At 41.7% G+C, this 27,507-nt stretch overlaps 1 protein-coding gene across 6 annotated transcripts in view; it reads right to left on the bottom strand.

Moving 5' to 3' along the window:
- The window catches only part of LOC146569319 (DNA topoisomerase I, mitochondrial), a 28,022-nt gene extending 1,452 nt beyond the window's left edge, over positions 1-26,570 (bottom strand). For 2 of the 6 annotated variants that reach the window (XM_085281500.1, XM_085281504.1), the window contains exons 1-17: positions 26,356-26,482; positions 26,009-26,136; positions 24,819-24,873; positions 23,137-23,183; positions 20,800-20,919; positions 20,555-20,642; positions 20,331-20,458; positions 20,099-20,214; positions 18,113-18,234; positions 14,503-14,625; positions 14,179-14,366; positions 13,732-13,876; positions 9,923-10,066; positions 9,182-9,367; positions 5,225-5,293; positions 1,515-1,629; positions 716-843 (exon numbers count right to left, since the gene is read on the bottom strand). In XM_085281500.1, coding sequence (XP_085137626.1) covers positions 716-843; positions 1,515-1,629; positions 5,225-5,293; positions 9,182-9,367; positions 9,923-10,066; positions 13,732-13,876; positions 14,179-14,366; positions 14,503-14,625; positions 18,113-18,234; positions 20,099-20,214; positions 20,331-20,458; positions 20,555-20,642; positions 20,800-20,919; positions 23,137-23,183; positions 24,819-24,873; positions 26,009-26,124 — 1,890 coding nt within the window. In that variant the 5' untranslated portion in view covers positions 26,125-26,136; positions 26,356-26,482. Of the gene's footprint in view, positions 1-715; positions 844-1,514; positions 1,630-5,224; positions 5,294-9,181; positions 9,368-9,922; positions 10,067-13,731; positions 13,877-14,178; positions 14,367-14,502; positions 14,626-18,112; positions 18,235-20,098; positions 20,215-20,330; positions 20,459-20,554; positions 20,643-20,799; positions 20,920-23,136; positions 23,184-24,818; positions 24,874-26,008; positions 26,137-26,306 lie in introns of all 6 variants that reach the window. The other 4 variants (XM_085281502.1, XM_085281503.1, XM_085281501.1 and 1 more) reach the window with 4 other exon arrangements.
- Positions 26,571-27,507: the final 937 nt, after the last annotated feature.

Genomic DNA, 27,507 nt, shown 5'->3' with positions numbered 1-27,507 from the left:
TATGGATACAAGCTCTCACACAGGCACCACATTTAAATTCAAAAGGACAGGCTGTGGATCCAAATCTCTTTGGGCAAGATACTAACCCCGTGTTTGCCTACTGGTGGTGGTCAGAGGGCCCGGTGGCGCCAGTGTCCGGCAGCCTCACCTCTGTCAGTGCGCCCCAGGGCGGCTGTGGCTACAATGTAGCTGCCATCACCAGTGTGTGAATGACTGGATGTGTAAAGCGCTTTGAGGTCCTTAGTAAAGCGCTATACAAATGCAGGCCATTTACTGTCACTTGAATTCTCATCTGTTCTTCAGTCAATTAACAATGAGAAGAATACAAAAAAATGAATGGTAAATGGCCTGTATTTGTATAGCGCTTTACTAGTCCCTAAGGACCCCAAAGCGCTTCACACATCCAGTCATCCACACATTCACACACTGGTGATGGCAGCTACATTGTAGCCACAGCCACCCTGGGGCGCACTGACAGAGGCGAGGCTGCTGGCACCACCGGGCCCTCTGACCACCACCAGTAGGCAACGGGTGAAGTGTCTTGCCCATGGACACAACGACCGGGACTGTTCAAGCCGGGGCTCGAACCGGCAACCTTCCAATTACAAGGCGAACTCCCAACTCTTGAGCCACGATCGCCCCTTTCTAATCCAATTTAAATTACTGTGTCCAATAAAATATAAACTAAAGTAACTTTCAATCAAGCTGCCCTTACCTTTGCCTGAAGGTTAGCCATGGATTGCTCAAAGGTCTTTGGCGGCGCCCGCTGGTGGTTACACAGAATAGCAACTGCTCTGTTAGCTCGATTGTAGGACAACAGTTTCTCTGCCACATTGTCAGACTCTGAGGAACGAAAAAAAAAAAAGTAATTTGTATTTAAACAAGGAAAAAAATCCAAGTGAGAACAGATATCAAACCAGAATTATGCACAGAAACTATTAAAGAGAAACTCACGCTGACACGCCTAATGCCATTACCTCACACAGCGACAAAACATCAAGCTTCAAGTCACATTCATACAATTACATTCTCCTATTTCATTTATACACGTGTATTAACTTCATCTATTCCTCCTGTGGTTCACACAACACTGCCTGCAACCACATGTCAGCCTGCATATTGGCTCTCAGTGGCAAGCCAGAAATGAGACGAGTATGACACTTCTATCTCTGAAAGGGAAAAATCATGGCCGAGGCAGCCAATGGGACTCTGATAAGAGCGAGACCGAGATGCACGGCTCTGGGTTTAGTGATAATGTACTCCTGTCATAACTGAGAAACCCGACTGACATCAGGATACCTTGAACTAAGCCGGCTAAATATAAAAGAGGGTCACTGCATTGTTTTCACTGGACCCTGTGACACAATGAGCTGAACTGATGGCAAGTTACATTATTAACCGCCCTGCACCAGCACCTGAGGAACACGAGCCACCGCTTTAAAATGCTCATGTGTGGTGCAGAGCATTTAAAGTCAATTTAGACTGTTACAGTGCAGCGAGCAGGTGTGACTGACTGTTTGTGAGCTCCTTAAGTTGCTGCTGCAGAGTGATGGAGGCGTTGTATGTCCTGAAGACTTTCGCAGTCAGACCGGGCATCAGAGAACTCAGGTGTTTGTTCAGAACGCTGGTCTGCAACGAGAAACAGGAACAAGAAAGAAAACACATCAATCAACACATGCCATCTACCACTAGGTGGCACTGTGGTAATGTGCCACTGCGGTGGCAAAGAATCTCCATCTTACAAATAAATCAAAATAGAATCTCTGACTTCATTATCATCATCCATTAGATCAGGGAGAATAAAACAGATCATAATTCTATGTCTCACTGACATTTCTGCAGGTGTTATAACAAGTTTAAGTTGTATATAGCTAGTTTACATTTCCATTAACACCTGAGAAACAGCAGTCTTTACAAAACAGATGAAACAGAGTTAACAGTGTGAGAGGACTCACTGGAGTTAGAGCAAAAACCATATGCTCATGCACACACGGCAGTTTCAGGTGCAAATATAGACTTGATGAGGAAGGCGTCACATGCATTTTGAATATGGATGAAAGCATTCAGATGTGAAGCAGAAGTAATTCTGATAGTCTATAATAATGATGCTGGTTTAATCATCAGGATCAGGACCTACTGGGGCCACAGGCCTGTATCACTGTGTCTCACTGCAAGCTGAGTGGGTGTTTTTCCATGTATACATATAGTGTATGTGTGCATGCGTGTGCTGGAGCACGAGCACGCAGGTAGAAGCATCTGCTGCTGTGGCTGCCTTGCTAACGAGCTACCTAACTCTGGCCCTACGATGCTAATGAAGGAGTTTGCAAGTCTATGGGGCGAGTACGATACCTCTCACACCCCCAACTCCCTCGGCATGGTGCGCTGTGTGTGTGTGTGTGTGTGTGTGTGTGTGTGTGTGTGTGTGTGTGTGTGTGTCATCCATGTCTTCTCCTAAGGCGTTATTAAAATGCGTCATTACCACAGTTCTAATTTCCTATCTATAATACAGGATGCAACATACTGGACTTTCTCATTAACATACTGCTATCCAATTTGTTGTGATGGCTACTAATGCCAGGGAAATATCGACTATTGCCTTTCTACACCGCCTATGATGAGGTGCTTTTCATTTCTCACTGGGTCTAATTTGCGTGCATCGGTTCCTCGGCCAAAAAACAAAACCGGTTCCTATAGATGGGTAAATGATACAAAAGAGTGGAGGGAAAATGTACCGAATAAAGGAGCTCGTAAGGACCACAACACACTGCTGGTTGTAATTTAATTCATCTTTGTAAGATGTAGTTATTACAGCTAACCTGAATGATGTGGAGTTCAGTAAAGAGGCTTCCAGAGAAGCTGAAAATACCTGCAATTTCAAAACAGATCAGACATCCAGACCTTAACATAATGTCTGTCTATGTGTGTGTTTATCTGTGTGCATGCTCATAAAACCCACAATCACCTTAGCGAGGCATTCTGCAATCATATTGATGAGCATCAACTCTCCTCGTCTTTCTCTAAAATGTTATTCACTAAGACACGACACTGAATGCTTAGAGATGTGAAATCTCACGGCCTACAAAGCAGCACCATAAGAAGGAGCAGGCCGATGAAAAAACCCGAAACACTCATCCTGTTCTCCTTCAGCTTCACCCTCCACAAAATTAACAGTGATTCCTTTAAGTGAATGCATTTAACTAAAACACTGAAATAAAGTATTTAAGTTCATCTGCCCAGGATGTTTTGTCCTATTTGAGACTCTAGCTCTTCTTTCACCATCAATATGTGCAGCTTTTAAACAAAATCTCCAAATAATGAAATAATGAATGTGCTTTGTCACCCACGACCAGTGTGCAAATGGTAAATGGCCTGCATTTGTATAGCGCTTTTCTAGTCCCTAAGGACCCCAAAGCGCTTCACACTACATTCAGTCATCCACCCATTCACACACAGGTGATGGCAGCTACACACACACTCCTTGAAATTCATCTTCACTGATGTCTAACTCATAAGCCTCGTCTCCTGATGTCTTTCCTCCAGTCTGTGTAGCTGAGTGCAGATGTAGAAAAATAAACTTTCTGCTTTTCTAAAATTGAAAAAAGCAGATAAAAACAAGTTTAAATTGTGCCTGCAGGCTTCAACTAAGGCACTTTCCAAGCACAAAAAAGTACTTGTCGTTATCACGATCTGCACCATTTCTGCCATAGAAATCTTTTCACCCAGCCGTCTGCCGCAGCATTCAAAACAAACACTTTTACCTCGCCATGCGGCTGAACTACACAACATTAACTAGCTTGTTTTGGGGACGCTGACAACTCAGCACTCCTGAGTCTGTGTTTGAGAATACATCATTTAATCGACAAATGCAGCTGCTTCAATGCTCTTATTCTGCCCTTTTGTTTAGGCTGCGTGTTCTACAGAAGAAGAAAACTCGTGCTGGTATAATATCATCAGTGTTGCAATAATGAACAGCAAACTTATGAGCCAAGCTGATTTGGGTATATGTCAGAATCTCCCCCCCTCCTTACATTTCTACCCATCTTCCATCCCCACTCTCCCTTTCTTCTCAGCTGCCTGCCTGTCACCTCTCCAAATTGCCCTCCCACCACCTTCCCCATCCTTTTTTCTACCAATCATCCACCCTCTCTACTAAACCACCCCTCAACTGGACCATTTGGCACTTTTCTACTGCTTCATCTACTACTACACACCTCTTCTGCCTCTGCTCTCTCGGTGTCCTGGCCTTTCCAGGTGTCAATCAGGCCTGCCCTCTGCAGCCATTACCATTCCACCTCCAACAGACACTGACATTTCCTGACACACACAGGAGGGCAGAGAGCAGAAGCACTGTACTCCCTCCTTCAATTGCTCCATCTTTCTCATCTCTTCCTCACATTCCTGTCCTGTGTTGCAACATCCTTCTCCTGCCTGTCAGTCTTAATATGCCAAACACGTGACTGGCTCTCTAATCTTGCACATGAATCTTAATCTGCATTTTCTTCTGTATGTTTTTATACAACACTGTTACTCTGAACATATCGCAAAGTCAGGTATTTTTCAGAAATCAGTTATTGTCTCAAACAGATGAGTGAGGTCGTTTTCGAGAAAGCCGAGCACTCTGTGAGGCTTTGCCGTCTGCCTGAAGCTAGAGGAGAAGGTTCAGAGGATGCCACATTTTGATGTGTGGAAATTCATCCGCCCAACATGTTCACTCTCAATTTTCACGCGCACAGTTTCATTTTTATCTGCCAGGGTCCATCCCCTCTCCCTTTTGAAACTCCCTTTCTGCTTTCAGTCTCCCCCCTGCTTCCAATATTCGAGCCCTTCTCTGCACCTCCCATTTCCTTAATTTAGCCCTTTCATCTCTCCACACCAACGGCTCATCCTCATTCAATCTCATCTCTTACACCTCACAATTTAGTCCCTACTTTTCCCCTCACTGCAGCTTTCTGTCCCTAGAAAATATAAAAAGTGTAATTCTACTTTGCTTCCACCATTTTTTTCTGTTTTCTTAAAATATTACTCGGGGGGGGTCCCTCACCCTTTTTAAACAACCTCACACTCAAATCAAATCAGCTGCTTGCTTTTGACACCAACATTTGTGTAGCAGCTAAAAATGTGAACAAAAAAACTCCCATAATGTCCCATGTTGTGACACATTAATAGCAATGATCATATAAAAGGTGCAACATGTTGGAGGAGATGCATGCTGAGACAGACTCACATTTAGGCGGTCAAAGAGTTCGTCTCCGGGCTGTTTATTCTCCAGAAAAAGTTTAAGACTCTTAAACACCTGAAAAGAGATGCAGGTAAAGTACATCAACATGTATAGAGAGAAATAAGAACATTTAATAGATCTGCACAGGTGCTGCACTAGATTTTTCTTGGGTTTATGTTTCATTGGTGGATTCTGGCTGAAAAAAACTGATGAAATTAAAAAAAACCAAACAGAAAATATTTTCTGACAGGTCTAAAAATACCACAAAACTACAGGTACACACACACACACACACACATCAGAGTGCAATTGTGGGGCATGTTTGGAGCCTCGCTTTATTTGTCCATCTCAAAGCCAGAGGATTAAAACTGGCACAATTAAATCTGACATTTCAAGTGACTCTGTGGGTTTCACAGATGCATCCTTTCCCCAAATAAACTACTAAAATATGCAAGACACCAATTACGAGCCACAGATGTGTTGCCTCATAAAACACGCTGACATATTCACCGGCTGATTTGTGTGTCAATTTTGTTTCCTTTGAAAGACGAGCTGCAAATATAAAAAGCAAAGCACCGATGCTTTGGGCGTGAGATGTAAATCAGTATGTGTCTGTATTTACGCATCCACATGTGTCCTCACACTCTGGGTTCTTTGAAAAAGTCAGGCCGTCGTCCAAGTTGATACAGCGGTGGCCACGCACTGACAGCCTGATGCTAACGAACAACATACAGGACTTCCCTTTAAAATGATTCGGTTATTTATTCCAGTGCTTTTTTCTATGACTCGAAAAAATTGAGAAAAACTGTCAATGCAAAATGTACAGGATAAGTGAAATACATATGACAGCATTCAATGTGTTGGGATATCTCCAGATATTAGAACTAAACATTCCTCTCTTCCATTCTTGTTCCATTTTATTCCTGGTGACATTTAGCAGCAATCTTAGTGATTTTCCATGGAATTGATGATGCTAAAATATGCAGGGACTAATTAATTCTAGCTCATGTGATGCTTTTGAATGCACTCATTTGAATAATTATACATTCTGCCAAGAAACAAAACACTTTGGCTGTCAGGTGCTAACATTTCTTTTCCCATCTCTGCAACAGATGATAGCACTGGCTGACACCAGAGGAGGAGTTAAAAATTTACATATGCATATATGCACGTGTGCGCACACAGACACACACATCCGCACGAGACAGCTGTTTGACAGACTCTAGACTTCTTTCTTTTGTCAAGTTTTCAGTCACATTTTGTTCTTCTGTTGTGATATTTGCTAACCTGCTCATTAAGTCTGCATTATCATTTAGTGCATCAGATACAGACACGTCAAGGTCCTGCAAGTCTGAGGCAGCCCCTCAATTCTCTGCACTAATGTCCAGCAAACAAACATCGAGACTAATTTCGCAATCATTTGTGACAAAACATGATGAACCTTCTTTTAACTGTAATCAATCAGAAGTGAGTTTCAGTTATTTTACTAAAGTGCTCTCTCACAAACGTTGCCTGTTATGTGTCAGGACAGCGAACTGGAAACAATCTGAGCAGGTTTCTTGTCGCTACATTGTAAAACGGCTCTCTGGTGACTTTGAAAGTAAGCTGTTTGATTTATCATCAAGAAGGCTCGAAAAAAAAAAAAAAAAAAAGGACTTATAGTCATGTGAGGTGACATTAAAAATGAGGTCTGCTGACAGATCCTATTAAGCTACGTTGTAGCAAATGTAATACCAAGTGTTTTGAACTAGGAGCAAAAGTACAGGTTATCTGCTGCCTTCAGTTTCTATTTTCTCTCCTGAAAACAAAGCATTTGTATGTGTGCACAATAATAAATCGTTTGAATACACCTTTATCTGTAAATACATGGCAACACAAGCTTAAACTTGCAATACCATCTATTTCCCAGAACTACATGCGTATCAGTGCAGCGTCCAGATGACAGAAGCAGCACTTTATGTAAGCATCGTGCTGTGGTTCTGGATCCGAGAGCTGCAGACTGAACTACTCAAGCAGCCTGACAAATTAAACCAACGCAGCGATCCAATCCACAACTGCATCCCTCGGACAAATCTCAGTTCCCTCTGCGCTTGGGGCTCTGCACACATCGACACGTGTGACCTTCTCCACAGTGAGTTGTGCCAAAAACCAAAGGGCAAAACCTTGATTATTTTAATGATATAAACTGGACTCAGTGGCTTTTGCTGATGTCTTGTCTTACTGAGAATGGACAGATTTGCCTCACATGAACTACATTAGTAAAGACTTTTCCAAAACAGCGTTACTGTTTACAAACTGCAGATTCAGGGCGCTGCTCCAGGAAACATCTTCAACAAACTGAGTTTAAAAATAAACCGAGCTGAGTGACTAAGATCATCTCTGTAATAGTTTTCGGTTCCTGAGCAGCTGAGCAGAGTTAGAGTGAACAAACACAGTTAATTGAACCGAGCATGTGCACGAGTGTCCGGGCTGTTAAAGAGCCATCGACACGTTGATCGGCTAGATTTTAGACATTTCAGCTCAGTTTTGGACGAAGGCTGAGCCGTTTTAAATAAGCCACTATGAATGGATCCTGATGGGATAAGACTTGGAAATGCCCGGAGCCAGACTGGATCCAGGTATGATCCAGTCTCAGTTTGTAATCTTGACCCATTTTGGAACAATCATGCATGTGGACTCCAAACTGGACAGTTAGCGGATCCAGTTCTGATTTAGAGTTTCAGTGGAAACTATGTTGACTTTTCAGAAACTGTACAAGGACTAAATCTCAATCTGAACACATTTCAACATGAAATGTAATCAAATTACAATCAGACCTCCTGCATCGTGTATTTAAAAAGTGATTTTAAAATGTATTAGGTTCTGTTTTAAAGTGATTTCCTCCTCAACTTTTCTCAAATATTATATACTATTCATCATCTCCAGGATCCCAATAGTCATTTTTCTATCTGTGTGACGTCAGTGTTTGATTTTATGATTCGCCTACAACTTTACAGAGAAACGTTATTACGGGCAGTGATTCCAGTGCAGGAATTAGCTGTTAGCTGCATCACAGTCACACAATTAGAAACTTACAAAGTTTATTCTAAGCTGATCTCTGTCCTTGTATTGAGTACTGATAAACTATAAAAGCAGTCACACAAAAAAGACAAGGAAAAAGTGAACTAACAGCTAACAGGGGTTTTAAAACTTCTACAAATGAATTCGCTCTGCTGTGCCGTTTGATAGCAATTTTATGAATGACGAAATAAAACAGCTGGTTCAGGTGCAGTAGAAGCAGAGGTCAGAGGGGAGAAAACCTGAGTCTTTCCCCAGTAATTGACTCTCTCTGGAGGAGAAAACCCAGAGTTTCCAGGGTGTTAGCTACTGAAACAAACAGCACCTCTAATCAATATAATCATCACTGCAGGTGCACTTAACAAGTGCATGTACTTGTTAAGGTAATGATATTGCTCATAAGCACCATAATTAGTGACCATATAAAGTATTAAAACAGTATCTGTCACAACATCTGGCTGGCTCTGTTTTGGCTCGGGTCTGTAGTCCAGTAAGTCATTCAGGCAGTTTGTTTGCTGTGTGTAAAGCGGCTCAGCCGTCTCTCCTCCATTCAAAATTCCCTACACACAAGTTTATAAACTAAGACAGATTAAGCTCCAGTTTAAAATCAAATCAACAAAGATACCCTCCTGTTCCTCCTCCTGATGATGAGATTAGTGTAGCTGCTCCCCACACACATCCATGATTTCAAAGAGGAAAGAGCTGCCAACATTGTGTGGTTGTGTGTGTTACAAGTACAGGTTTATGCAAAGATGCGCACATGATTATCTTAATGAGAAACCAGGCTAAAAATTGCCTCCATTTGTGATCTTAGAGCGATCACGCTGACCACTGTGCACCCATGAGAACACTGTTTAGCATCCACCCGTTTAAGTGCCAACGTGTTTATGTCATTTCTTCCTTTACCTTTTTGATGACAGGAACCTTGTTGTAGTAACGAATGCAGTCTTTACCCAGGAAGTCAAATTCCACCACACATTCGTTGCCATCCAGCTGCTCATGCAGAGTGATGTGCTCAACACGAAGCGAGCAGCAACCCACCGTGTCCGCCGTCTCTCCCTCCTCTTTCTCATTGCCAGCTCTCAGGGCCAGCTTTTTGGGTCAGAGGATACAGAGATTACCACAGATGCAGAAGTACACGCCGAGCTTTTCCATCACAAGGTACACAGCACGCATGCGAGTCAGACAACCGTTAAAATATATACACGCACTAATAAAAAGACCTTCGTGACAAACGAAAGACAAAAATGGCAACTGAAACAGTTTCTGGCATGAGCCAAAAGCAATCATGTCCTCAATCCATCATTTCACTTCATACAGACTGAGATAATTAGCTTGAAGTCTCTGGAAGAAAATGGCTACATGTAATCCATTTACTTTGCAAAAGATTTTCATCCAACTATGTTGGAAAACAGAAAAGGCAATCAAGACATACTGAATTGATTTCCAATATCTTCACTTTGCTCCAGCCTATTTACACGGCCACTGCAGTCGTCAGTTTTTCTCGACATTCATGCAAACATCACAAGCAAAGCTACGACAGAGGCCGTGTGGACAGATATCAGAGAAGCTCACGTGTGAAGGTTTCTTTCTAGTTCTGCTGTGTGAACATGTAACAATTTGTAATATCAGTTGTGCAACCCAAACCTTGTCTATGAAATACAGCGCCACAGCTCTCTGACGTGTAACCATCTGTTTGGACTTTAGATCCTGGAGGTACTGGTAACGGATGTCATCCACGCGTGATTTCAGTTTCCGAGCAACCTCATATTTCTCCCAATCCTTCTCTCCCTGCAAGAAAGAAAGGCAAGATAAGCAGGAAGAGAGAAAAGACTAAACATGAAACGGAAACACGAAGCAAAAGTGACAGGTGATGACAATTATAAAATAAAATGATGAAAAAGTGGTTTTCCTTTAAAAGCCCTGAAACAATCACTAACACAGGATCTTCCACTATAAGACAACATTCTGTGTCTGCTGTTTGCTTCTGGTTATTTATTGCTATCTACATACAATTAAACCCTCCATCAGTCAACGTGCCGATACAGTCACGGAGAACTGCGGAATAACTTAACCTTTATGCATGAAAGATGGAAAGGAAGACGAGTCAGCAAACAGAGCACAGAACAACAACATGTTGCAAAGGTTTACTCATATTGGATTATCAAATTCAATTCAATGTATTTACACAGCGCCAAATCACAACAACAGTCGCCTCAAGGCGCTTTATATTGTACAGTAGACCCTACAATAATACAGAGAAAACCCAACAATCATATGACCTCTATGAGCAGCACTTTGGCGACAGTGGGAAGGAAAAACTCCCTTTTAACAGGAAGAAACCTCCGGCTCAGGGAGGGGCGGGGCGAGAGAAGGAAGGCGGGATAAAAGACATGCTGTGCAAAAGTAATTACGAATTTTGTTTAAGAATATACATTTTATGCATTATAGCTCAACATAATGTGTAAAAGTGTCCAGGTTTGTGATTTGTTTGTAAATCTGTGCTGTGTTTATGCTAACGTTTCATTTAAATCAGCTCTGTGAATAATATCAGAAGCAGGACAACAACCATTTGTCAGTTGGCAGATCTGGAGCTGAACTGACAAAATGCAAACCATTCAAATTATTTATTTTATTATAACTTGGTTATAATGTTATTTGCATTCCCCTGCATTCTTTCTGTAAGGTTTTGATTCTTGATTTACTTACTACGCAACTCTGCAGCACAACAGTTCGTCTAATTTTACAGCCAGCCTCTAGCCTGGAGGAGGATGTTGCACGAGCAGCTAATTCTACAAACTTCTTTTTCATTTTTTCCCCAAACTTGCAGTCTGCAGAATCAAACTAGTTCAAATGAAGAAACTTATCAGTTCTACTCACTTTGAAGCCACAACTTATTTCACATGTAGTTCCACCCATGACTTGTAAACAGGTTCTTAGGAGTTTCACTTTAAATATTCTATATCAAACGTTTGGTGCACATGCAGTTTTTGGTGATGATGAAAATGGTGTTTTGAAGTTCTGCTTTTTTGCTTTTCCAGTCGGTTTGGTTTTGCTTCTTACGTTCAAGAGGGAAAGAAAAAGTAAATCCTTTGGAAACGGGACGCTTCTGTTACATTTCATATTTTTAATGTGGGATTAAAGCATTCACAATGTTGGTTGAAGGAGTCCACAGAATGAATAGAGAGATGTTTGGTGACAGATCAAACAAAGCTTGAATGTTCTGAATGATGAATTCCAACATTTATCAAGTTATCTTTGAAGGACAGTGGCTAAGTGTTTGCTCACCACATGAACAACAGTAGAAGATGAGCGAAACACACAGCAAAATATCTTTATACTTATTTATTCTTTTCTATTTAAAATGGCATAATGCGAGCTTGGAAAATATCAGAACTGAAGCACTGACTAATGCATCTCAAAAATTTATTTATATCATGTCCATTACATGTAAAGTGAAATGATTCAAGCCTTTGTCATTTTAATCTGACTTACAGCTTGTGAAAAAAATTTCAAGTTTGAGAAAATGAAATATTATGTTGATCCTGCTTATCTCAGTTTAGTTTGATGCAGTGACACACCAGCGGTGTTACTGCTGTACTTGATAGACCAGATAACTCAGACGACCTGAGGCCGATAGAGAATTTATCATTTAGTCAGAAAAGAAAATGAGAAACAGGCAAGTTAAAGGCTGTTATCAAAGCAGCCAATAACAGTGAAGCAGCAAGCCGATCGGCTCCATGCGGCACACAATGAAGTCATTTATGGTAAAGAATCATCAACCAGTGACTGAACACATGCTTCAGAAGTTGGATGTTTCTGTATTTTAAATGTATGAATTGATCTTAGTATATAAGTAAATATTTCTAAGCATAAATGACAATCAACAATACAAATCTAACATCCATCCATCCATCCATCTTCATCCGCTTTGTCCGGGGCCGGGTCGCGGGGGCAGCAGCCTAAGCAAAGAGGCCCAGACCTCCCTCTCCCCAGCCACCTCCTCCAGCTTATCCGGGGGAATACCAAGGCGTTCCCAGGCCAGCCGAGAGATATAATCTCTCCAGCGTGTCCTGGGTCTGCCCCGGGGCCTCCTCCCGGTGGGACATGCCTGGAACACCTCACCCAGGAGGCGCCCAGGGGGCATCCTTGTCAGACGCCCGAACCACCTCAGCTGGCTCCTTTCGATGTGGAGCAGCAGCTGCTCTACTCTGAGCCCCTCCCGGATGGCCGAACTTCTCACCCTATCTCTAAGGGAGAGGCCAGCCACCCTTCGGAGGAAGCTCATTTCTGCCGCTTGTATCCGCGATCTCGTTCTTTCGGTCACTACCCACAGCTCGTGGCCATAGGTGAGGGTAGGGACGTAGATCGACCGGTAAATTGAGAGCTTCGCTTTTACACTCAGCTCCCTCTTCACCACGACGGACCGGTGCAGCGTCTGCATTACTGCAGCTGCAGCCCCAATCCGTCTGTCGATCTCCGGCTCCCTTCTCCCATCACTCGCGAACAAGACCCCGAGATACTTGAACTCCTCCACTTGGGGCAGGAACTCATCCCTGACCCGGAGTGGGCACTCCACCCTTTTCCGGCTGAGAACCATGGCCTCAGATTTGGAGGTGCTGATCCTCATTCCCGCTGCTTCACACTCGGCTGCGAACCGTTCCAGTGCGAGCTGGAGGCCTTCACCCGATGAAGCCAACAGAAACACATCATCTGCAAAAATCAGAGATGAGATTCTGAGGCCACCAAAGCGAAAGCCCTCCGCCACTTGGCTGCGCCTAGAAATCCTGTCCATAAAAATTATGAACAGAACCGGAGACAAAGGGCAGCCCTGGTGGAGCCCATCACCCACCGGGAACGAGTCCGACTTATTGCCGGCAATGCGAACCAAGCTCTTGCAACGGTTGTATAGGGATCGAATGGCCCGTAGCAATGGGCCAGACACCCCATATTCCCGCAACACCTCCCACAGGACACCCCGAGGGACACGGTCGAATGCCTTCTCCAAGTCCACAAAACACATGTAGACTGGTTGGGCAAACTCCCATGCACCCTCAAGTATCCTGGAGAGGATAAAGAGCTGGTCCAGTGTTCCGCGACCAGGACGAAAACCGCATTGTTCCTCCTGTATCCGAGGTTCGACTAACGGACGAACTCTCCTTTCCAGCACCCTGGCATAGACTTTCCCAGGGAGGCTGAGGAGTGTGATCCCCCTGTAGTTGGAACACACCCTCCGGTCCCCTTTCTTAAAGATGGGGACCACCACCTGTGGACTGGCAGACAAATCTAACAATATTCTAATAATCTGAGATACTAGTTTTTTTCAAAACCAGTTTGAGAACTGTGCTGCTAAAGTAGTCTGAACTTTGTTGAACCCAAAGTCTGCAGCTCTGACAGCATGTTTCTTTGTACCCACTTGTATGTGCATCCCCCCCATTATGCAACAGATAGCTCACCTTCAGTTTTGAGTTGGCATTAAGCATGATGTACTTATTGGAGCCCTGGATGTTTTCAGTCCAGCTGACGAGCCATGTCACGGTGTTATCGTGTCGAACTTCCTTCCAGTGGTGCCCAGCGGGTGGTGCGGGGATACGAGATTCTCTGCCAGAGCAAGAACAAGTGCAATACAGTATGTAAATGACCAGCACTGATGCACAGCTCAAATACAGATTTAAGCCTAAAAAAAAGTAACAAAAAAAATAATATTAGTCATGTTGATTTGAACACTGTCAGAAAAAACAAAACAAGCCTGTGATTCTACACATTTAAACAGTTTGTGTATTAAGAACTTGTTTCTTTGAGTGAAAATGTCACTGCTCTGCATTGAGCCACAAGGGCACACGGAGGGGACTGAAACTAAAGCTGTACTCAACTATACACTGATTTCACAATCACACTCTCACTTGCTGCAATTGATGATGACGTCCTCTGGTTGGATCCTCTTCTTCAGCATGCCTTGCTTGGGATGCTCACCTCTACCTCGGAATAACCCCGGAGGCTCAATCTTAAAATTGCCAATGCGTTCTTTGTGGTGGTCCAGAAGGCAGTAGCCGTATTCATCCACTATCTTCTGGTTTGCCTCTTTCAAAGCCTACAAAAAGATTTCAGATACAGATCGCGTTACCTCAGAAACGGACAGGGTGCTCCTCTGGACTTACTCCAGTTATTACGCTACACATTATGAAGACAGCAGCATACAAATACAAAGAAGGGAACGCGAGCTTTACCTGTTTCTCCTCCTTGGACATATTTTTCCTTGCCTCTGTTTTGGCTTTATGCATGGCATGGATTTCTCCAAAGTCACACTTATCAAGATCTTGAATCAGTGACCTCTCCTCATGGGTCATTTCCTACACAAGCACAAAGTGTGTTGAGGCATACAGTCTCATTTCAAGTCTGAGAATATCAGCAGCAACAAAAAGAACACGCAAGCTATTAACCAAAACAATCTGGAAGTTGTAGTGAGCATTATTCTTTATTTTTATATTTACAGGAAAAAAATAACATGATGTAAATGGTTCCAATTAAAGTGATGATAGAATAACTGCAGAAACTGATCGTGTGTCTTCGCCTCCAGTGATGCAAACAGCAATTACACTGCTGTAAAAATTATAACAACCTCCATTTATCCATTTAGTTTCTCACACATTTCAGATCAAACAAATATCAGAGAAAGATAATCTGAGCAATTAAAAACTGCACTTTTTATATTATTTAGCTGATGAAAGGAGAAAAAAAAAACTATCCACACCTACCCGTTTCTTGTGAAGACGAACACCCACCTGTTAAATCTGATTAACCACAATTTTGGAAAGCTGAGTTCAGTCTCACTGACCACACCCACTGCAGATTACTGCCAGACGTGTTTAAAAATACATAGCAACACATGCCCAAAACCAAAGACACAGTCAGCAGGACGATGATTGGAAACATAACAGCAAAACGGCTCAAAAATAAAATACTGAATGTTTTGAAGTGTCCTAGCCAAAGTCCGGACGTTAGGCCGGTTAGGATTCTCTTGGCACTCGTGCTCAAACACCTTCCACTGTGGCTGAATTAAAACAATTCTGCAAAAAAGAGCCAAAATTCCTCCACAACAAGACTGACAGTTAGACCCTTGATTGCAGTTCTCGCTGCCAACGGTGCCACAAGCAGTTTCAGATTAGGTTTGGGCTTTTCTGCCTTTAATAAATGAAATCATCACTAACTGTGTTATTAGGTTTAAGGGGCCGTAACTTAATCACATTAGGCCAGGCAGGTTGGGATAGTTTTTTCATCACCTGAATAGATGAACTCATTTAAAAGCTAAATTTTATATTTAGAATGTAGCTTTAATAAAAACAGAAACATGTCAGTGTGACAAATATGCAAAAAAAAAATAAGAAATGAGGAAGGGGTCAAAGACGGTGTTGTGATAAAGTCAGCAGAAGAAGCTCTTAAGAGTTCTGTACAGAGCATTGCTTTGTTATATTCACTGACCAGTAGGGCTGCCACAAACGATTATTTTGAGTCGACCATTCACCGATTATTTTTGTGATTAGTCGACTAATCAGATCAGCATCCATTGGACGTAAAACGTACAGCTTATTGCACCAGCAGCATCTGCTCTTATATAACTATCATTAGCTTACAGCTTTAAGTGTTTACGGTCTGTGCTAACTAAAAATAAAGACATGATAGTATATAGTCCAGCATCTCACACTTCTGATAATCAGCTGTCTGCTTGACGTTTATTCAGCTGTGTAAAAACTTTAATCTCAGCCAAACAGATTTACTCAGGAACAAATAAAATACTAAAAAAAGCCAAACAATAACATGTTTAAGTTATCTAAGTGACTCATATGTCATGTTTAACCTGAGTAGCAAAAGACGGTGGGTTTGAAAACGATTTGCCGGGAGTCCGGTGTTCTCACGGCGCTAGTGAGCCTAGCCCCCGGCTAGCTATCGAGCTAGTGGGTAACAGACGTCTCCAAAAACGTCGGAGCGCTTTTGAAAATATGCGGTGTCCTGATAAACTGAGCAGATATTTGAGGTTTACACAGCTACATTCTTACCTGAAAATATGTTAAACGTTTATTTTGTGACCCAGAAAGAATAATAAGAGTAATATTAACACTAACTAGCTGCCGCCATTGTTGGAAACTGAGCTGGGCCGCGCTATGAATTCTGGGACACAGCTTCTTCTTCGGGGTTTAACGGCAGCTGGCATCCTTGTACATGCAGTGCTGCCATCTTCTGTTTCAGTCCGTTATTACACTCTTAAATCCTACTACTCATTCCTGCGTCCTTTGTGATCTTACAAAGCTTCAAACGATGCGTCGACTATTAAATCAGTCGTCGATGATTTTGATAGTCGACGTAATCGTGACTAGTCGACTAATCGTGGCAGCCCTACTGACCAGCTATGAAAACAGAGTGCATAACATTTGTCTATTCATATAACAAATTAACGCAATAATGCATCATTAAAAACAAAAAGAAAAACTAGATGAGGAGGATTCAAACAGATCACCGACCTTTCCTTTAATTACTAATTTTTACGGAGGTGAAGCAGAGTCGAAAAAAAAACAACTGGTGCTGTCATAAAAGGCTACAGTACTTTCTCCTAACAAGCCATTTAAAAAGTGGGGACAGTCAAAGCTGCAGTTTTGCATCACAGAAACATAAGAAAATGTTACAGCTTTCCAGTATTTAGCACTTTTAACAACACATCACTCCCAGAACTACAGTAGCTATGAGTGTGAACACTGTAAGGTCACTGCTAAGCAGGCTAAATAAAGAATCCTGACAGGCCAGGTGGAGCAGCTGAGTTTCAACTTTAATTGCCAAAAGTTGTTTCACAAGGGGTCACCAGAGGTCATATCAGAGGTGACCAACAGGGCAAAGCAACTCTGTTTCAGCTGCAGCTCTAAGCTGTTGTGATGCTGAAATATCATCAGTGGCTTTCAATGTGCTGTCTAGCTGTAGGGAAAGAATCTGTATTTCATGACATATTGCTAATAATAATTAATGATCAAGTGTATTAATAAGTTGTCACTTACTGCCACAGAGGTGCTTTTTATAAACAGTGCAGTAATAATCACACAAAAATACTGACCGTAATTTGAAATGCACACAAAATGGTTAAATGTTTCACACACACACACACAATCCATCATGGGCACAAACTTTAGGAATAAAGGAAATGACTCTCATCCATCAAACTGATACAGCCCAGTTTTGTTATCTACCGTCATAGAAGATGAGATGCAAATAGAGACCTACACATAACCACACACACACCTCCAGGAACACTGACAGCGTGGACAGGCAGTCAGCCTGCGTGTCTAAGCATGAATGACACCCGACAGTGGGCGGGCACTGAGGGCAGTGGACCGAGGAGAGTTTTTTCCGGCTATAATAAAACAGTTTAATTGGATTTGTTCATATGCAGGAGAGCTAGTTGTCTGGATTAGCATATCAATGCCTTCACATAAATCGTATTTTCAAGTGCATTGAGCACTAAGCAGCGCAAAATTAATTCTGCATGATATGCCTAGGGGCTTGGCACGGTGTTTTTTCCATGCAGAGGACACCCTGACAGACACCAGCGAGCATGTACCAGTCACACTCGTCCTGTATTTACACACATACAATCTATTTATGATGCACTCACACTAACAAAAGGCTTGAACATACGCAACTTTTGCAAAACTGTTACATGAAGACAAAGTTTGCAGATGTGGTGACACCAACCCCAGCTGGCTTTGGAGCCACCAGTCTACTGCAGCACATTTTAAACTCATAATCACACCTAAAGGTAACTTACTCCAACTTCCATGATGCATTTGGCTTTACCTTTCTCCAATCTTTAAAGAAATTCTCGCGGAACACCTTCTTGGTGGTGTACTCATGATCCAGCATCTGGGCAAAGAACACCGCCACCTCTTCTGCCGCCAGGCTCAGCTTTACCTTTTTACCTGCACACAAGCAGCATCACTTACACTGAGATCATTTTTAACAGCATTAAACCAACCAAGCCTTATTGTCAGAACTATACGTTTATCGAGCCGTACTAGTCAAGAACACAAGCCTTTGGGAGCTCGGGGTCCTCTGAAGATCCACCACCCAGTACCACCCCCACCTTAGCTCCTCCAGGCTGTCAGACTAGCCCGTGGATAGAGGGAGGTAGGATTAGAGGCAAGGACAGTGATCTACATTCAAGTCCACTGCTAGGACCAACCTTTAAAAACATGCACGTGCAGGAATTAACAGAACAAACCAAGTCCCCGTAGGACCCCGTTTGCAGCTGGACTGCTAAACAAAGCAAAAACAATTACAGCCATCAATCAGTATCCAGCTTCAAACACGTCTTGAATCCTAAAGGCCCAATAGCGTGCGGCTATGTCTTCTGTGTGAGCAAACAAAGTCAGGATGTGTGTACGCTAGCGTTCACAAGATTGTCTTAAAATTACAGTCCAAGCTCAGACCTCATCCCGAGCGAAACTGTGTGGCTGCACCTTTATGCCCAATGAGCTGAAGTGACTTTATAAAGTAACCTGAACAAACAAACACACACTTTAAACTTTTGCAATATAAATGGCTCATAAGAACCTATATAACACCCGTCAGGCTCCATCATATGTCCAATGACATTCTGGACATTTGTACGAAATACAGAAAAAGGAACTCTTCTCCATTGTCTATGGGAATGTCCTAAAATTCAGGAATTCTGGAAAGATGTCACCAAGTGTTTGTCTGAAGTGTTTAAGGTTAAAATCCCCTTAAAGGCTAAACTGTGTACTGATAAAGCAGACTAAATCACTGGACTATGGACTGCTTCGAGCCTGAGGAGCCACTGCACTATGCTGGACAAGTATGGATGCAGCCTCCATGGGACTCTGGAAGAAGGAAATCACAGATTCATACATTGCCATGGGCAAACAACGGCACTTTGTGAATATCTGGAAGCCATACATGGATATCACAGGCAGTGGAGGTTATTCATGAGCAGGGAGGGATTCCTTTTTTGTATCAGTGTGAGAGCCGTGTTCATTTCTACACATGATCTTGATGCAGGCCTGAAGTCTGGGTGTGTGAATGTGAGGGGTTTAAATATCTGTATTGCATAAAGAAAATTTCACAGGACTGCATGAATACCTTTCAGAACTGCAATGTAACATTTCATTATTTTTTTTTCCAACAGCAACTGATGAGGTTTCTTGGAAAGGACTGCTCTTCTACAAAACTAAGCCGTGACCAGAGCAGCACTTAAACTAAAGAGGATGGAGCTTTGGCCTTGGCTCTGGAAGGACACTCATGAAGGTTTGATAATCAGTCTAAAATCTTTCTTAAAGAAAGTTTAATAAACCTTTTTAAAAGCTTCTGAAGAAACTAACAGACTATCCATCACAGCCTCTTGAATCGACACTGAACCTTTTTTCTGTCTAAGATTGAACTCACTCTTACATTTTATTGATTTGATACATAACTGGTAATCCTAGATTAGGAATACAGACAATCATGACGTAAATTATTGGCATAAAATGAAATTCTTGTATAATTATTTATTCATAATTTTTCTAGGACAACTGTAACGCTCTCCATAAATGAGACCTACACAAGGCTTTTCGTACATGAGCTGATTCTGGCTTTTAGAGTGAGGCAGACGTATCAGTAAATGATGTCGGTAATGTCTGACTGCGCTGTATAGAAGCAGAGAAGCCTACACTGAAGTGCATCTAACTTGTAAAATCATTTAACACTGTCTCAACAGTATCTGTAAGACACAAAAGTAGAGCTCCTGTACCCGTCACCCTTGTTTCAATCACACACTCAACTGACCATTATAGTAGAAGTGAACATTGTCAGGTAAAGGCTGGTACTCAGGGGGAAAGTAGGGTCCTTTGTGTTCCAAGAACTTCCATTTCACCCCATCTTCATACTTCTCTTCCTCCCACCTGACAAAAACCAAGATGATAAAAAAGTACAGACGCATCAGTGAAAGTTAAAATTGCACTTTGTGTTTGTATGTGTGGGTGGGAAGAGTGTCCAGATGAAAAGAGCACTCCACAACCATCTCCAGCGATTCTGCTCCTCCTCCTCCTTCTTTTTGATCTTCAGCTGTCTTGCTTCTTCAATCTCCTCCTTTGTCTTCTTACTTTTTTTTGACACAGCCTGCTCTTCTTCCTCCTTCTTTACCATCTGTGCAGAAGAGAGAAAAAAACTCACCATGAACCATGTTTCTCGTGCTGAACTTGTTGTAGGTGCAAGATTACCCCGATGGAGACAGAAGTTTACCTTTTGTGTTCTCTTCTTTGACGTCTTTGTCTGAGCCACTCCATCACCTTCTTCTTCGAGATGACGTTGCTTTTTCTTCTTCTTCAGGCTGCATGCAACATGGGAATGAAAGAAACTAATGGCTTGCATACAAAACTAAGTGAATTACTCATGAAAGGTACATTTTTCTGCAGCAGCTTTCAGTAAAAGTGATCCTACATGAAGAAGGACACACAAGGATTTTTTCTAGACCTGGTCAGACTTACGTGGGTGAATTGGCAGAATCACTGGTGCCTTCTTTGGGGTCATCTTTAATTCTTTTCCTTTTCACTCCTTTCTTCTTTGCTGTAAAAGCATCATCCTGTAGTTCCTGTTTCACAGATTCACTGAACGACAAAATGAACAGTTTTAGCTACAAATGTATCCACTCTGTAGCATCAGAGTTACACATTTCTGCTGACATATTAGCATAATTATTAAAATACTCATTCCAAAGTGCAGCTCTAGTCTTAACAGCAAGCCTTCAAAATTTAATTCACAATTTTTAATTTTAATTTTTTTGGACCCAAGTCGGACCTTATTTTAGTTTTTTAAGACTTAGACTAACACATTTCTGAATTCTTATCAAGTGTTCTATATTTTATTCATTTTTAATCTCACTTGAGTAGATGGTTTTGTATCAACTTAATAAAGTTAACATGCAGAATAAAAGCTTGATGCCTTATTTTTCACTGCTGCCCTCCTGTTTGGCGTAGAAAGAAAATCTTTAAGCACACCGTGATGACTCACTGACCATAAGAAATCAAGCATAATTGTGGTAATTGAGTAAAATTATCGACAGTAATGATAATGACATAATGACAGCGTTTAGAGATTTTAAAAAGGAGAGAAAAAAAAGGAGTAATTACACAAGTGCAAGCCTGGATTTCCCTGCAGAGTGAAGATTTGATGGGTAGAGAAATGGCCCAAATTAAGAAATCAACAAATTACAGTCACTGCTGCTAATAAAAATTAGTTTTCTCCTTTTCCTCCCACAACATTCTGGAAATGAACAAAATGTGGAAAATGTAAAGCAGCGTAGCACATAATTGCCAAATTGGCTTACTGATCCAAATTACAAGGCACTATAGTAGCAACTATTCACTGTGCATTTATCAGGATAATGTTCTTTCTGCTACAGCAGGACCCTGATGCTTTCAGATTGAAGGTAATGAGCTATTCCTGGGGTTCTCAGGTCTATGACTCCATCCGGTCACTGCACCCAATACTGTATGAACTCAGGCAGAAAAACAAAGATATCTGTTTTACAATACAATTAGAATAAAGTACCAGTATACCCCACAGAATAAAACAAATATAGAATCAATTAACCCAAGCTAACGTCTTTGGACTGTGGGAATGCCGAGTACTTGGAGAGAATCCACACAGCTCACAACATGTGACAGAAAAGTGGACTCTGTGCCTGACAACCTATCACACTTGTGAGTTTCAGAAACACTGAAACAGAACACAACCAGTAATTATCATCATTAGTATTAGTGAGTCTTACTATGATAAGTTGTGTTATTGTAGCTACTTTGACAAATCAGACGCTTAACATGAAGTCATGAGAAGGAAGAGAAGGATTTGAGCCAAATGCAGCCGAGCTGAATAGATTAGTTAGTGAAGGTTCACTCTGTGTAAGGCTTTATGGAGGAAGTGAGGGATTTTTAATGTAACGTGTAATATGCTCACTTTGGAAAAAGACGATGAAAGGAAAACGCTTTATCTGTCGTTCTGTTCTCTTTTCAGTCAAACTTTGCAAACGTAAGAGTACCGAGGTCAAGATGTTCAGTTCAACTGCTCAATGAAAGGAAAAAAACGTCGCGCTAGTAGAAACGGTTATATTTTTGTGGTATACTGCACTACTGAGCAAAATCCATAAAAAGCTATAAAAAGGAGGTTGGGTCTGTGTGCACTGACATTTACGGTCTGTGGTTCTAATAGCCTTATGTTTCTTCACTAACTCTCCTGCAAGGCCTTAACTTTGCTCTCTGCACGAAACCCACTCAACTAGCACAGTTACCACCTGAGCCTTTGTGGGGGGAGAAAAAAAAACCCTAAAGGGAAACATTAAAAGCCAGAATTTCACAAAACGTTTTTCCATATGACATCTCCTTTGAAATGTCACTCAGAACATTGGGTTGGGCTAAATCCACATCTGGGAAATAATCCATTAACAACTCTATGGAAACACTGCTGTGAAACAGATTTGACGCAGCGGGCCTTCGGCCACAGCCTGCCATCCTGGCAACACCCCGCTGAGCATCCAACTACTCAAACTATGCAGTCTCATTTATTTCACTGCAGACAAGCCAAAGATATTTGTCGTCAGTGCACAGTAAAATTAATTTTCTGAAAGACAACATAACACACTGTAGAAAATGGGAATGCTTCTGTCCAGGGACCCTGAACATCAAAACACAAGAATTAATTTTTCATCACCTCAGGAGGGAGAAGAAGAAAAAAGGAAAACTCTGGCACAGTTACACCAAAGCTTAGTGAGATTATTATCTCAGCATTTCAACAGTAATCCAGTGCTGGTAGCAGGACTTTTACCCTACCTGATGCTGCTGGATGATTCAACATTCTCCATCTTTGGTGTCTTGACCTAAGGGAATAACATAGATTAAAGCTCAAGGACAGACAGCTGGACCTCGATCTTAAGCAAAGCACCAGAAGTGTTAAAAAAAAAAAAAAAAAAAGTGCGACTCATTTCTTTCACATCTCTGTAACAGTGCTGCACCTCAAGGTTACAAGCTTGGGCTTTTCTTAAATAGCAACTTTTTCCGAGAATAATCAAGATTCCTTACAATGAAACAATATCTACAGTCCTTAAATCTATCCGGTCGTTCAGTCTGACGTCACTAGCCGTGTCTGGGTCTAAACTCCGCTGCAGGTCCATATATCAAACGATCACTGTGGCATTACTGAGAGTTGAAAAACTGTCTAAAGTCTTTCATCTTTAATAAAATGATCAGCGTTCTGCTCTACCAGGTGTAACAATTGAGTTTAACATCCAGGCATCCATGAAAACGGAATTTATGACATTTAACGGAGTTAGAAGTTAGCAGGGAGTTAGCTCGCTAGCTTCTATCTAAATACAATATAGCATGTCCTGACTGCGGGGTTTTGGAAACAAATTAAAATGTACAGCTCTGTTATCACTTCCAACATAAATGAAGACAGAAAACTAAACAGCAGTGACGTTTGTAGGGTTACTGAAGTTGGGCTAGCTGGTATATAATGATGTGCTACGTGACCGCTAGCGACACAGCTATGTTAGCATAATATAAACAAGCTAACTTTTTTCCACTCGATAAAAGTTACCGTGAGTGTTCTCGGTGGTCAGGAACAAATGCAATCGCATGGCAGGATGCTGTAAAAGGACCAAACTTCAGCCAGGAGAACAACTGAGATAATCCATCCACAATACGAGGTTAGTCATTCATATACTGCTGCATGGGCTGGGCTGTAGTTACATCCTAAGGTTTTAAAAACTGAGCTTAAATAAATGATTAGCGGTAATAAAAGCCGAGGGAGGTCAACAGTGATCACTGACTGTTTTAGGAGCTTTTTGAGATTAAATAGAAGAAAATACAAAACATTAAACATGTTAACAACACAAAAGCCATATTAAACGCAGACTACTTTAGGCCCGGAAATAGGATTCGTTGTGTCATCACTTAACGACCGGATAGCATCGGGTTATGTTACACACTGTAATACAAAGTACTATTATTAATATGCAAACAGTTAGACCAGACCTTCCCAAAGTGTGGGGCCCACCCCCGTATGCCAAGGAGAAAAAAAACTAAACGCTTGGACACTGCTAGCACGGGGCGCCCACACAAACGCAAAGCAGGAGATGAAGCATCGCTGAATATGTTTCCAAACCAACTTCATTCTAAGCCAAAGTCTAGAAAATATGGTGAAGCAAATCTTCCCTTTGGCTTCACCTGCACAAGTGCCGAGGTAGGTCTCCCCTGCAGAATTGCTTTTCCCTTCGTCGGGAGCAGCGCTGGGCTGTTCAAATCACGGACAGTATCCCACATTCTTGATTCAATATTTTTCTTGTAAAACAAAGGGGGGCTCAGCAAAAAAAGTTTGGGAACCACTGAGTTAGACAATGTTGTGGGATTTGTTCATGTTCATGTGGAATATGCATGAGTTATAGGCGGACACGAATGATCCCTCCCCACTGGGTCACATTTCAGTGGCTGATAGGCCGCTTTTTAAAAATTACCTTTTTATGAGATTTTCTTTTATCCATGTTCTCCGTGGCTTTAGTTGGATTTGGGCTGTTCATCGGGATGCCATGACAGACGAAAGGAAAAGAAAAATGCTGTTAATGATGCCGTCTTTGAAACAAGACAAGTCAGAGAAGCACTGCATTAACAGACAGTTAGAGCTATGCTGTTATCAAGTGAAGGCTTGAGGGCATATTAGGATGATGTTAGACTCGTGTCCACGCCGAGATACGATTATTCTAGACAGACAACACTACAAAATGCCACCAATCAGACAAGCAGTGTCCCAGAGGAGCCTCCCACAGCCCTGAGCCTGCTTTTTTTTTGAGTTGTGACCTTTCCAACCTTCAGAGCAGGATGCCAAATGAAACTGAGCTGTAATTACTCCTCTCTTTTTTAAATTACAAATCCTCAGCATCTGAATGAGGCAGTTCGCCAGTTAAAGCAGGAGCCACTTGCTCAGGAAAATTAGTTCCCCGAGTCTTGTACCTGAGAAGGATAAGTTGATCCTTTATCAGTAATTCAGTCAGTGTGCCATGAAATAACATGAGGCTAGCTGTCACAGAAAGCCGTCTGCTCTGCTGCCAGTGCCGCTTTCAGGTGTCTATTCATCTCTCTGCTCTCATCAATTACACAAGCCAATGACAGATCACTCCACATTCATTTGTCTGCTCACATATGCATGCTAATAAACGCATCAGATATCAAAGTAAATTAATTTATTCATATGAAGATGGAGTACCCACTGTACACAGTGAAATTAATGCATGCACTCAATGGCATCAGCCTGCGTGACAGCTCAGCCAGTACAGCAGTCTTCCAGTAACACTGTTTCCCCCCATTTAGCGGCACCCATACTGCCATATGGCTCAACTTATTCATTAACATTTTTTAATCCAAATTAATTTGTCTCCACATTCTACAACATGAAAGGCAAAGCTCCCTGCGAAAAACAGCTTTGATCTGGTCCCTGTGTCGACGCTGAACAGATGTTGGACGTGCTTCAGTCAGGTCACATGCATATATCATCAGGGAGCTGCAATCAGGACACGGTGGCTCGGGGAGCTGATTTGATAATGGCCCCTCAGTCTCTCATGATGGAATAATGATAAAGTGTTCGCTAAACTGTGCCTGTCATATACATGTGTGTATATATAGCTTTCCAGCAGACACGCGCAACACTCACCTCTTCTTGATGTTATCTCCCCCAGCTCCTGCGCGTTCACTGTCACTCAGTCTTTTCAGTTTCGTCGCTTTGTGCTTGGCCTTCTCGTCTTCTTTAGCGTCCTTCTCCCGCCCCATCTTTCACACGTTCTTTGGCAGAGTACAGAGAACATTAAATAGCATACTTGCAACAAATAGACCAGGAAAAAACATGCTTTACAACATTTAGTCGTTCTGTAAAAACGTGGCCTTGAAGTTAATCAGTTAGCTAGCAAGCTTCAGCAACGCCGGTGAACTTAAGAATACATTTGTTAGCTTACAGCGAATTTTCCCTTCAGAAACTAATAACAAGCCAGTAGAAGTTCGTACTATCAATAAACTTCCTCAGCACTTGTAGTTTTAGGAAATAACGGGTTGCTTTCCGTGTGCAGTAGGCTACAAACATTTTACGCGGTCTCAACAAACAGCGCTGAATCTCGCCTGGTTATTTCGCGTCACACCCAGCTGACTTCTGATTGGGTGACGAAGTTTGGTGACGCTACACCTGTGAACTCTCTTTACAGGGCAGCCTACCTTACCTGCTGGCAGAGGTAGAGGAGCCAAAAATTGTATTCTTTAGTAGCACTACCTCAACATAGTTTTGCTCAAGTAAAAGTAGAAAATGGCTCAAGTAAGAGTAAAGAAGTATTTAGTAAAAAAGGGCTACTTGAGTACTGAGTAACTGATCATAACATCTGATTTAATGTTCAAAAATGAGACAATCAGACAGACAAAAATATAAAGTTTAGCCCAACTTCGCTACATATAAATAACATGATTACAAAATAATACATCTAAGCAGAAGAAACACTTTTCCAAATCAATTTTTGTTCAATATAAAACACACACACACACACACACATATATTAAAATTGGGTAAAGTACTCCCAGTGACAATATATGGTGTTAATTGATTTGATCTCCAAATGGCACAACAGGCTCAGCAGATAGAATAGAATTAAATCAACAAACTTTATGTACAAACAACAAGTGTCGCTTTGACACAAACTGTAGGTTTGTGTCTGTGTCTCATTCATTTTTGGTTTAAACTTGTTTATCATTCATTCAGTGAAGTTACTCACACTGACTAGAGTAGCCAGCAATTTTTCTCAAGTAAGAGTAGCGATTTATAATAATATTACTCAAGTAAAAGTAAAAAGTAAAACTACTCCTAAAAGTAATTGTTTTACAAAAGGTTACTCAAGTAAATGTAACTGAGGAAAGGTAATTAGTTACTACCCACCTCTGCCTGCTGGTAACATGTAACTATGGTTTTTGCTGTAGCTAAAATAGTCACAAGTTTAAGTGTTTGCAACTTTGTACAAACTTTGAACTTGGTATTGCCCCCTGCCCTTTCTTGCATTAAGGTAGCTTTGTATCTTTTTTTTGTTACTTAAAAGTCTTTGATAAGTGTTTTTGAAAAATGTTCCCATCCTGGAGTTAGAACATTGGGGTTCTTTGACATTATTTGATCTGACAACA

This window comes from Mchenga conophoros, linkage group LG7 (genome assembly GCF_057382185.1).
Source record: "Mchenga conophoros isolate Kocher_MC1m ecotype Shallow Benthic linkage group LG7, M_conophoros_male_GT1.1, whole genome shotgun sequence".
In the NCBI taxonomy this organism is placed as follows: domain Eukaryota; kingdom Metazoa; phylum Chordata; class Actinopteri; order Cichliformes; family Cichlidae; genus Mchenga; species Mchenga conophoros.
The sequence above is the reverse complement of the archived record's forward strand: the minus strand, read 5'-3'. Positions and strand labels throughout refer to the sequence as shown.